A 12,841-nucleotide genomic window follows, 5' to 3' on the forward strand; every position below is an offset into this window, starting at 1 on the left:
ACTCTCTTAAAATTTGATAAAACAATTATCTTCAAATAACTCTAGAATTCCATAATTTCAAATGACATTAGTCATAATCTGACTTGAGAGTCCTAAGATTCGGGAAGTCATGGTCATTATAAAAGTTAATCTGTACCATTTGTACACTCCATATTTCAGATATTAAGGAAACTCTGGAGGCGTTGTTTTTTATCGAAGACTCTAATAAAAGCAATAAAAAAATACCTTTTTCTGTTCCTTTCTGATTCTGCTCTTACAACTCCGGAAGTTATAAAAAGCTTAATTGGCAATCAATAAGTCAAATTCATCTTGATAAACTTTATGGAATTTGCCAAATTATCTTCAAACTTTTCAAATATTTATTATCTCTTTTCTTAGATAACTGAAGAAACAATTTTATTAGCTATTGAAGATATTTTTAAACTTACCATTTCACTCCAAATAGAAGAAAAAGAACTGCAAGAGAAAATGCTCTTAAGTGCTTCCCATTGCATCGAAAACCTTTCTTTTGCATGTTCCAAAGGAAGAAAATAAAACACATTGGCTTTTGATAACAAAAAGAATTTTATATCAGTGTCTCTCAGCAAATGACTCTACACCCCAAATGTCTATTATACTGTAAATTGTATGGTAGTTTGGATATAGAAGATGCCGCATCACCACGCATTAATGAGTCCCTCTAGCTTGGGCTTGAGCAGGAAGGAATTGGGATGTCGCTGTGGCGCGTCCGGACGCACTGCCGGCGGTGTGGCCAGAATGTGTATGTTGACCGGATGGACAGGCACGTGGGGTGCATAGTTCTTCTCCAGCAGTTCCGCATGACCCAAATATGGCACGAGGGCTTCGTAGTCCACACTCAGCGGCACATAGAACGTGCCCTGTGAGTGGAGCGCGAAGATGGGAACAGACATTGGCGGATGACGAGCTGCGGCAGACTTTGGAGCAGTCTGAGCCTGCCCAGCTGCCCTCAAATCCGTCCCATGTTCCCCTGGCAGTGGATGCTCATCCCCGCTGTTGCTATTCTCCGTACACAGCCCCTTGGCACCTGCGTGAACCCCACTATCTCGTTCACTCCCTTCACTGCTGTGACTGCAATTGGTCACTGCCACCTCATCGTGCAAATGGTGGTTGTCCTGCAACATTCAATTTAGATTGCAGCTTTAATTACCTGGTGCATGAATCACTTTCATTTCTTAAATTTCCTATTTTTCATATTTATCCTCGACTGACATAAAGCATTATGGTGATTATGGTAATACTCCAATAAAAAAATGAGTCTATTTTTTTAGCACTTTACTGTTCTCAAGAGTTTCTACATGATCGACTTTTCTTTATATTGGTTCCTGTCACGACTGTTTTGGTTGTTTTAGAACATGTAGAAGACTGGGGAAAACAGTCGAGATAGGAACCAACACAATGAAAAGTCGATAATGTAGAAGCACTTGAGAACAGTAAAGTGCTAAAAAAATGTTCAATTTTCATTGAAATTATGCTTTACGTGTATTTTATTGAAATATTTTTAATTAAGATTTATTACAATGATTTGCAGATGGAAAAAGTGCGTTCAGGTGAGAAAATGTCCCTGTATTGGGGATACGGTATGCCCAGAACTCTGATTTACAGTAAATGCGGGCAAAGTGTTAGAATTGCGTCGGAAAACAGTAACGTTGCTGTTTTAAAGTGGTAATAGTTTCAATTAGCCCTCATTATCTCTGTCCCTGCTTCAATTTGCGTACCAAACAATTAAAGATATTCTTTAGTAGTGATTTCACTAAGGTCTCGGTTGTTTTTATGCATTTTTACCCAGAAATTAAATCAAAACAAACAAATGTCAACGAGATGTTTGTATTCAAAACTGGGCTTTTTTGCGAGTTTTCATGTAAATTGGGAATTACAAAAATCTTAAAATTTTCTCAATGAAAATGGCCCATAAAGCATTAAAAATATACAAATAAAAATGAAGTACTATAAATGTATCCATAAAAAAGCCCTGTCCAACTTGTACCATTTTACCCTAAATAATGATTAATCGACCTCTAAAAAACAGGCATAAGTTTGTTCTTGATAAAAATTACGGTGCTATCACACTAGGATTTTCACAATTTAATTTTAAATTCAATTGAGCTAACTGAGCATTAAAAAATTTCTAGAATTTGCTTGAAAATTCTCACAGCCAGGACATATTTTGCAAGAAATTTGCTCAATTTTAAATAGTGAGGCGAGATTTTTGATTGTGATTGACTTCGGAAAATCTGTCACTTATCTGTTATGCAGAAGGATTCCCAAAGCCATAAGAAAGGATTGTAGGCAAGGGGGCTCATGAAGAGGCTTTTATACAGTCTTTTTGAAAATGTGTATGAAGTCATATGAATTGCTTTGGAGGAACTTAGAAAATTACTTCCGATACTCAAGCTTCACTAGCGTACAAGTTTATGATTTAATCACTGTATACTTATTTTTTTTTGGCCACAAATAATAATTATTTACGAGTGAATAATGCTCAACGCACAATAACTTTTGTTTGTAAATATGTTTTCAAAATTTCCTATGAGAGAAAACGAGATAACTAGATCTCTGTTTCATTCACTCTCATTGAAATGTCAAAAACATGTTTACAAAACAAAAGTTATTGTGCGTTGGACATAAATTTAATAAGAACAATTTGGTTCAAAAGGCTACTTGTTTAACTGCAATAAAATTGAAATTAGTGAGCAATTTTAATATTTTAATTTGCTGAATTCAAAATTTAATTGAGCAACCACATTTATGCTATTTTAGCATGTTTAAACATGTTTTGGTGGGCCAAATATTAGTTTATATCAATAAATAAACGAAAATCTATCAATTCAAATGATTTTTAATGCAAAATAACGCATAGGAACAATTCATTTGAAAATTATGCCTAACGCACAATAACTTTTGTTTAGTAAACATGTTTGTGACATTTTAATGAGAGTAAATGAGATCTAGATCTAGTCATCTCGCTCATTCTCATGGGAAATTTTGAAAGCATGTTTACAAACAAAAGTTATTGTGCGCCAGTCATTAAATTGAATTTACAAATTGAACAAATCCCAGTGTGATAGCACGGTTAGTATAAAAATTAAATTGAGGAATGAGAAATACTTTGTAGCGTAGGGGAAGGCTTTCTGGCTTCGCACACTTCATATTTTTCTATATTCCTTTAATGAAACTGACTTATCTATTTCAATATATATTTTAATGGCTAAAATATGAATGTATGTGAAGCCTGAAAACGTTCCCCTACTCAGATAAAACAGAATTTCAAGATGACAGAACGTTTAAATTGATTTTTTAAATAAATTATATTTTCATGAAATTGCTCACTTTTGTGTAATTCCGTCGATTTAAATATTCGAACTTCTAATGGATTTTTAGGTAAGTTCTCTCTGATATACCTTCGAATAGGTACAGAAAAAACCTCATTCGGAGAAAGCTCTCGAATCGGGAAGGTTAGTTATTACTGAACGAGAGGATTGTGTTATTTTTGTTCTTAAAACCCCCCACTAATCATTTAAAATATCTCGGGATTTAGGTATTTCACAAAACTTGCACATTTCATAGGTTAATCCGGTTAATCCAAGAACGTTTTTTAATAAATTTATTACTAAAAGAAAACTTTTTTTTTCTTTTTTGAGTTGTATGCAACGTATATTTTGCAAGAATGTCGCTCTTTTACTAATATTTCTAGAATAATTCTTGAAAAAGCCATTAAGACAGTAAAAAGAATAAAAAAACTAAAAATTTTAAAAGTCTTCAAAGCAAACTTTTCCATATCTATTTATTTATGAGATTACCGAAAAATGATAACAACCTCAAGACGTCACTAATGTCGCAGCTGTGTGACATCATACGCAAACCAGCAGACAATTTTGGATCATTTCTGTGTAATTGATTTCCGAATTGTTTCTGAGAAAATGTTTTTAATTACATTAGTTCTTCAATTACGTGAGAAAAATAACCCGATAGAAGTAGAAATACAACTTGTTATTTTTTTCTCGCTTCGCAGAAAGTTGTGCAAAATTTGGGCACAAAGTTACGCAAGGAAAGTTTGATATTGCGTCGATTTTGATAATATTTTCCTTAATTCTCTTTATTGATGTTGATTATGAGTGATAAATTCTTTATTTGGATAGTTACACTATATTTATAAATGGTGCCTGTAATATTTCAACGCAAAGAATTTAGATTGGATGACCGTCAAAACGTGTTTTTGACAGAGTCTCTCCACGATCCCTTAATAGATTTTGTTCTTTTTACAATAATGATCTATTGATCAGTAAAGGACAAATTACAAAATACAAACGTTCGGATTTCTATTGAGTCCTTTAAAATTTTAAGTCTAACGACTTAGACCTAAAACATTTCTTAGAAATCTAGATATTATTCTACTGTGAAAAGTTATTTACTTTATAATTTTTTTTTCAATTCTAAAGTGATTCTGGCTTTTCAATGGATTATTTCGTATTCTAAAAATAAGGACTTTTATTTAGAAAAAAAACTAATATATTTAAGTTTTGATGGGGAACCGTAGCTAAGACGGGCTTTCGACCTAATGTTTGTGGCGTAATTTCCCTAAATTCTTATCAGGAAAATTTTTAGATAGTAAAGGCAAATGTTCCACTAGATATTAAAAACCACTAAAATTGCTTGTTATTTAGAATATTAAGACATTCTGGAACTGAGTTAAATCTCTCGTCTGAAACCAAATGCACTTATTATTGTCATTATTATTAATTATCTTTTTTTTTAAATTAATAAATATTCAAAGGATTTCAACCTTTAGTTCTGGCAAGAATTATTTAAGATAAGCTAATTGTTTAGTTAATATATAAAATAATTATTTAAAAAATGTTAACGAGGCATTATTTATACACATACACCAACGACCTTGAATCATTCTGACTGACTGTTTTTCAAGGTCAAAGTTTAAATAATTGTAGATAGTTTACTTTTGAACAAATTGAGTCAAATTTGGGTTTATTTGAAAGGTCTTTGATTATTTGACAATTTTGATTCCATTTTAATCGGTTTTACCTTATTTTAACACCATTATGATGATTTTTAGTGTTTTTTATAAACAAGTTTTATTTTATGCTGGATTATCTAATTTTCTCTTTTAGAAGATCTACTAACAATCTTTTTAATTTCAGATTTATTTTACAGAATGATATCAATTCAAAATAAAATCACTAGACCGATTATTAAAAAAATGAACGAACATCTCGTAGCTCAATATTATATTTCTTTTTTTTTTAATAATTTTGTATTTAGTAAACAAAAATCTGTCTAATTAGAAGTACTAAAATGCTATCTTAGTGTTGTGCATAAGCTCTAAAAGTCTGGCCATTCTTTCGTAAACTTTGGACTCTTGATTTACGAAAAAATAAATATTAAAAACAATTGATAAATACCTCGATATTCAATAATAATAAAAAAAAACATTTAGGGGAAAATGGTCTGCCTTTGAATGCGGCAGCCTTTGAATGTTTCCATTTTTCTCTTATTTCTCAAAGCAAAAATTCTATTTTGTAAATTATAGTTAATACTATTAACTATTTTTTATTAACTTCGATTAACAAAATGGAATTTTAGCTTTGGAAAATTAGAAAAAATTGAAGCGATTGGAGCAGTTCTGATTTAATTCAGGATACAAAGACCTTTAGAATGTCTCCAAACTTGTCCTAATCGGCTAAGAAGTAAGCTGAATTGACATTATTTAAAGTTTTATTTTGAAAATTTTATGTAAGGAAAAATTCCAGGTCATTATTATTTATGAACAAAATGTCTATAAATGTATGATAACCAAAATATCTCACAGAAAATAAGACAAATGGAGACTAGGGGAAAAATTCGGGGCAATGTTAATGATCCTTGAACTAGTTCTTAGAAGGAAGTCCAACCCAACCCTTTGGACTCTAAATCTCCTAAAAGACTATCAAACGGACAAATTCTTTGGAAATTAATCAATAAAAATGAACATTTCATGTTCACGTGATATCGCAACACTCTGTATTAATCCCTGATAAATCGCAGCTGAAATATAGGAGAAAAATTTAAAAGGTCTCTTACCTGCGAGAAACGCTGCTGGATGTAGTTCTTGAACTTGTAGCTGTTGTTATTGTGCTCTGCTGCGTCCGCGGCGGCTTCGGCTGCATGCCGGCCAGCATGGCCGGCATCCGGAGCATGGAAGGAGGAATGCTGATGCACAGGGGCGTTACTGTCGGGCGGCGGGTGGGTGTCCATGGGCGCCGCGGGGCCTGTGGACGTAATCACGGCCGCTTGCTGCGGCTGCTGATGCCGAAAGCTGAGGTCCTTCACGTCACTCGTGTCGTTGCTGCTGTGCTCCAAATCTGACGTCAGCATGTCACGCAAATGTGACAACGGAGCCCCTTGATGGTAGCCATTTGGGGGCGATGGTGATGAAGCACTTCCGCCATTTGTCAATGGCTCCAGACATTCACGAGCCTTGCAGAAGTCACCTGTTTGAACAAAACAGGTGTTCATTAAACCAATATGCACTTCATCTGAACAGACTAAAATAGATCGTAGTATCTAAAAGTGCAAATGCAAATAGTTTGATACTTCCTACATACAATGTATCGCAAAGCTTTGAAAGATTAGATAAAATTATAAATTCATTTTATTTCAAAAACAAAAAAAAAGATTTTGTTTCCTTAAACTATGCCAAAGTTTTTTCATCTTTCTGATCTTAACAGCCTTTAATTGCAGTTCGATTGAACTGATTATATTTACAAAAAGACGGAAAGTGAAGGGTCTTTAACTTACTAAATAACTCTACCACAAGCTTAGTTTGTAAAAGATAAATTACAGGCGGTATTTCCAGTAACTTCAAATTTTAACGAGAGGATAGGGCAGTTTCATGCGGATAACATTTTTTTAAAAGTTTTATTTCATTGTTTTAATAATTGTAAAAAATTTAAAGACAAATTTCTAGATACCGAAAAACCTAGGGTAATGTGTACTATAGTGTCGGCCATAAGTTTCTTGACATATATTAATGTTCGAGAAACCAGGTGGAAAAAATGATAGAAAAAATAACATTTTAAAATTTTTCTTTTTGCAAGATCAGTAATACCAAAAAATTATGCAAAAAAAAACTAATTCACGGTGAGCTCTATCTCGTGAGTTCGAGAATTCCGCAAAGTTGGGACGCTTTGCCATCTCTTTTTTTAAGTTTGGATATGTTTTAGAGATTATCTAGGTAGACATACGTCTGTATACAAAAATATATTCCTAATATCGGATTTTCAAGGTCAAAGGTTTAAAAATCTCTAGAGAGCGTATTTCTCAACCAAATGCGGTCATATTTTGGCTCGTTGGAAAGGTCTTGGAATTCTTGACAAGCCTGAATTGATTCCAGTATTTAAATTTTAAACGAAATCCAATTATATTACTCCCAAATTATTTTGGGCTATATTTTAAGTGATTTATAAATCGGTTTAAATCGATTGTGAGCCAGTAAACGTTAAATGATGCGAAAATATTTTTGAGGTATAGCATCTAGGTTACAAGTTTGAGCACTTCGCAAAGGTTGGGACCCCTGGGGCACTTTTTGCCACCCCTTTTACCTTCTTTCTAAAAAAATATACATTTCTTACCAGAAATTTCAATTTTGTGACCAAATTATTTGCTAAAATTATTGCATTAGCGAGTGATATGCATAAGTCTGTTCACTTATCTTCAGTTCCCCTTTTCTAACCCAGCGAAGGATTTTTTTTTTGCAAATAGCTTTTGTAAATGACTTGAAAAACACATCTCTAGTTGTTGAAGATAAAATTTCTTATCAAATTATGTCTATTGCATTAATTAATTAAGTAAGTGTGCCAAATTTCAGCATAGTTGCATGCAAGCGCCAAAGTCTCAAGTTTGAAATGTAATATCTTTAATATAAATTGATTTTTTTATTCCTTCTACTTAAGGAGTGTTGCTTAGAACCTTGTAGACAGTTTATCGTCTTTATTTACTCTAAAATCATTCTTAATACATTTTAAAATGAATAAAAATGTAGACATAGCTTTGGTGCCCTATTTCGGCCACCTTCATTCCCATAGTTCCTTACCCTTCAGGAATTCTTTCAATGCCTTTTTCACGTCATCTCGTTCGTCGAAGCTACATTTTTTGTTATTCTTTTGCATTGTATAATCTCTAGAGTATGTAAAAACTAAAAATTCATGGAAATTCGAGGAACAAAAAAGGTGGCCGAAATTGCAAGCTGGCCGGAATTTGGCACACTTACCCTAAAATCAGAATTCTTGAAAAATTTAACAAAATTAACTTTTAGAAAAAGACTCTAAAAGCACATTTCCCTTCGAAATACAGAAAAACAGTCTTAAAAAATTGCAGAACGATAAATTTTCTACAAGAATGTTCTACTTAGAAATTTGTCAAGTCTTCTGTAAGCTAGAAAAAAAATCTAAAATATCTGTTTTGTCATATTTTGCCCAAGTTCCTTGATGTTAAAGGATATTTAACATATCAAATAGATCCTGAGATAAATTATTCGTATGAAAGCACACTGATTTAAAAAAAAGTGGCTCTTTGAATGCTTTTTTTATTACTGAAATTTTAAGTGAAACAATTAATTGTCATTGAAATTTTCCTGGTTTAAATATAAATTGAAAGACAAATCTCTCTTTCTTCCCCAAATCCCTTTCATTCATGCTTCATCAAATATTCTATCTTTTTCTTTGATGGATTGCATATAAATGTTTCATCCTCTAAGCTCCGTGGAGTACAGAAAATTGCCATCAAGAAATACCCCAACTGACGTGTTAGGCACAAAAAACCAGATAAAAATCGCTTTAAATGATAAGGCTCGTCATATGATGGCATTAATTAAAAGAACTGATAGAAGAAATCCCCATGATAAATCTCTCTGACAAATATTTTTCTGTCCTCTGGCAGTTGTCTCGTGAAGAGCAAAAAGAAAATTTCACACAATTTCTTTTCAAAAAAAAAAAAAAAATTCTTCCACTTTCAACAATAACAATGTAGGTAAAATAATATAAGAGGTAATAGTGCTGAGAGAACAATAATTAACACTTGTGTAATGTTTCTCAAGTAAATAGAGATAAAAAAAATTCAGAAATAAAAAAAAATCCAGATAATTTCTATAGATCACGTAAAAATATAAAAGTAGGTGAATTAAATATAAATTTCAATGTAAAACATCTCAACAAATTGAGGTATTTCATGTGATATTTTAATAAAATTGCCACTTTTTCTCTGAAAGTTACTAGAAATTAAATTCAAGTCGAATTTTGTTTTTTCTTCTTTCTTTTTTGTAATGTTCATTAATAATTTATCTGTAAATTTTTATGAGTCACTGATATGATCGGAATTTCTTTGCCTAATTCTATTCTATTCCTTGCCTCCTAACACACATTTTTCCGAGGTTTGTTTTCTAAATAAACAATAGGGAAGAGTTTTATTTAGCAATGATTATTTTTAGATTCACCTCTAGGTCAAACATTTAGCTTACTTGTTGGGCAGAGAAAATGTGAGACATTGATCTTCGTGTTATCGAGCGTTTTCACCAATTTTGTAAATTACAAAAAAAATCTCCAAATTTAATTTAAATATATTACTTCGTATTGTTTTAAATTAGTTTGCTATAAAACCGCTTCGGAACCGAAAATGTACAATAAGTCATACAATAACAGATAATTATTGGTAAAATATTCAAAATTGAAGAGTACTGAAGAATACACTTTGATGTTGGGGAATGAAATTTCTTTTTTCTCTCAAGTATTCACATTCTGTCAAAAAAAGTCAAAAAAAGTTTTAAAAAAAAAGCGTCTCAGGCTTTGCGAATTTACTTAAATTTATATTTCAAAAGTACTTTAGCAACATTTACCGTTTACCGGTTCTCAACTGATTTAAATCGATTCATAAATCAAAAGGGACAGATAATCCTAACCGGCTTATGTAGGTGAGATTCTTAACGTGAGCTAACTCGGAGTGCATGCAAATTTGATTTAGAGCTGAAGTTGGGAGACGCCATTCAGTTATCTTGAATCAAATTCGTGAAATTATACAAATTTTGTATTAAAACCAAAATATCAAGGATTTGGATGAACTGACAGAAAAGTGATATATGGATGAAATGTAGACCAGAATGTTCTCTATAATTTTCCCATAGAACATGATCTCATCGATTACTCAGAAGCCAAGATAAGCGAGGTTTTTTGTTTCTTAACTCGTTTTTTCATCCAGAGTGCCCCAAGTAGTCATTTGTTGAACTTCAACTATATCAAAGAATTGTTGTCTTTTGTGGGACTTTCCATTTAAAACCCTATTTTAAGTGTCTTGGTGGAGTAGAGGCAGTCAAATTGGCATCTGAGTGGTTTCAAAGCGTTATTATGGGAAAAATCAATTTTTTCACACTTAAACGGCAAAATCGGAGTGATAGCGTAGTCTGAGTGGAAAATTATGTATGGACGAAATGTAGAGACAAATGTGCTCTACAATTATGTTGAAGTAATCATCAAAATCGGTTCAGCGACAGTCGAGATTATTGAGGTTATGTGATATTGAAAATGGTTTTTCGAGTGTGGCGCCCCTGGTGTTGGTCCCATGAAGTTCAAATATTCTAGAAAGTTGTAGCATTTGGTGAGATCTTTCGTTTAAGCCCTCATTCATCAAAATCGGTCACATAGAACCGGAGATATGATTTTTTGAATTTCGTGAACTTTGACCCCTCATATCTCCGGTTCTATTGAAACCACAGCGCGCATACGCACCATTTTGGAAACGTCCTAGACTGGACTACAACATACTAAAATTTCATTAACTTGCACAATGCCGTTTTTGAGAAAAGTGACTTTGAATTTCGATGAATTTTGACGCTATCATAGCGCCACCTGTGGCGACTTTTTGAACTTCCATCTGAAAGTGCTCATCGAGACGAAACCAAAAAGGTAAAATTTAGGTCGCTATGTTAATTAGAACCGGAGATAGAGGCCGGTCAATGTTCGAACTTTGACCCCTTATAGCTCGGGTCAGGGGTTTTAGATCGACTTAAGGTTTTTTTTGTTTGATAGGTATAATCAACGGCTACAACATACTAAATTTTCAGCCCGATGCACAATGGAATTTTTGAGTTATTTAACTTTTAAGATTTAAAAATTTTCTTTTTAAAAAAAGCGCCCCTAGCGGTGGTTTTATGAACTTGCGATGTTAGAAGGGGAAGTGGCATTTCACGAGAGCTTTCCAAAAAGCCCTCACTTTTTAAATTCTGACAATTAGAACCGGAGTTATGGCCATTTTAAGATATTTTTTTTGGACCCTTATAGCTCGGGTCAGGGGGGTCGGGGGACCTTAAGTTTGGTATTGATGGAAAGCTCTAAGGCCCAGCTATAACATACTAAAATTTGAGTCCGCTGAATGCCATAGGGGCGGAGCTATTGAGAAAACAAAAAAAGGGGGGTCTTCAAAATGGCGGAAGGAGGGGTGGGGGGTGGGGGGTCTATGCACCAAGTTGCAATTTTCACCCGATATATAACCTTTGCCGAAAACCGCATGTCGATATCTTTTTTAGTTTAGGAGCTATTAAGCTCCAAAGAGCGGCCGGCCGGCCGGCCGGGAACGTAAAATAGCCACATATATATTCGTGATCAGGAAGTGGCGAAACACATTTTGGCCAAGTTTGAGGTCGATCGGACGACATGAAATTTTGTTAGGATTATAGTAGGTGAGATTATTAAGAATCTCACCTAATATCCCCCAAAATAGTTTTAAGAGTAGGGGAGACTGGGGTAAAAATTCTGACAAATTGAAAATTTAAACATTCAATATCTTCCAAGATAAAAGAGATAACGGCTTAAATTTTTTTTCCATAGACCTTCTTCAAAGTCGTAAGTTTCTTAGAATTCGAACAATGAATTCAGAAAATAAAAAAAAAAATATTGAAATTTTTACCGCTATTTTTGAAATGTTTTCCTTAGAACAGATATCAATTGTGACCTACACAGTAAAAAATTGTGTAAAATTCTACTACTATAATAGTGCAAAATCGACAATTTTAGTTGTTTAATTTAAAAATGTTTAAAAAAAATGCACAACATTTTGGTAATTTACTGTCACGTGATCGAAAATTAACACTATTATAGTTGAAAAATTTTCAGCAACGTTGTTTAATTTGAAAATGTGTAAAATTTTAACACTACAATAGTGTGAAATCTGATAAATTAATTATTTAATTGAGATCTGTGTAAAATTTCTCACAGTTATAATCATAAACATTTTTCAACAATGTTTCGTGATTTAAAACTGTTTAACAAATTCTAAAAATTACCACTATTATAGTATGATTACAGTTTTTCACATTATTATAGTGTGAAAAAATACACAACTTTATGGTATTTTTTGTCACATGATCAAAAATTAACATTATTATAGTGTGATCATAATTTTTAACACTATTACAGTGTGAAGCCTTGTGTATTTCAACCAAATTTGTTGAATTTTTAAACAAAAGTTGTGTAAAAATTGTTGAATTTCCAATTAAGACTTATACTTCAGTCGAGATGCTTTTCATTGGGCAAAAGTCATATAGAACATCAAATATTTATATGCATAATAAGTATATCGTGAAGATCCGAGCATCAGATGTAATCGTTTCGCATTAGGGGGGATCCCGAGTACAGGAAAAACCAATAAAAATGTCTAAAAAGGCAAAAAATCAATATCTTCAAAATGAAAAGAAAATTCAACAATAAACAGAATTTAACAATTTTTGAATTTACACATAAAAATTCAACAATTTTTAAATTCAACAATTCCAAATTCAACATCT

At 32.6% G+C, this 12,841-nt stretch overlaps 1 protein-coding gene across 2 annotated transcripts in view; it reads right to left on the reverse strand.

Moving 5' to 3' along the window:
• Positions 1-545: 545 nt before the first annotated feature.
• Positions 546-12,841, reverse strand: part of LOC129798983 (transcription factor cwo) — a 36,368-nt gene continuing 24,072 nt past the window's right edge. For both annotated transcript variants that reach the window (XM_055842541.1, XM_055842540.1), the window contains 2 exons: positions 6,094-6,503; positions 546-1,133 (listed from right to left, as the gene is read on the reverse strand). In XM_055842541.1, the coding sequence (XP_055698516.1) occupies positions 657-1,133; positions 6,094-6,503 (887 nt within the window). In that variant the 3' untranslated portion in view covers positions 546-656. The remainder of the gene's footprint in view (positions 1,134-6,093; positions 6,504-12,841) is intronic.

Source organism: Phlebotomus papatasi, chromosome 1 (genome assembly GCF_024763615.1).
Source record: "Phlebotomus papatasi isolate M1 chromosome 1, Ppap_2.1, whole genome shotgun sequence".
Classification (NCBI taxonomy): Eukaryota; Metazoa; Arthropoda; class Insecta; order Diptera; family Psychodidae; genus Phlebotomus; species Phlebotomus papatasi.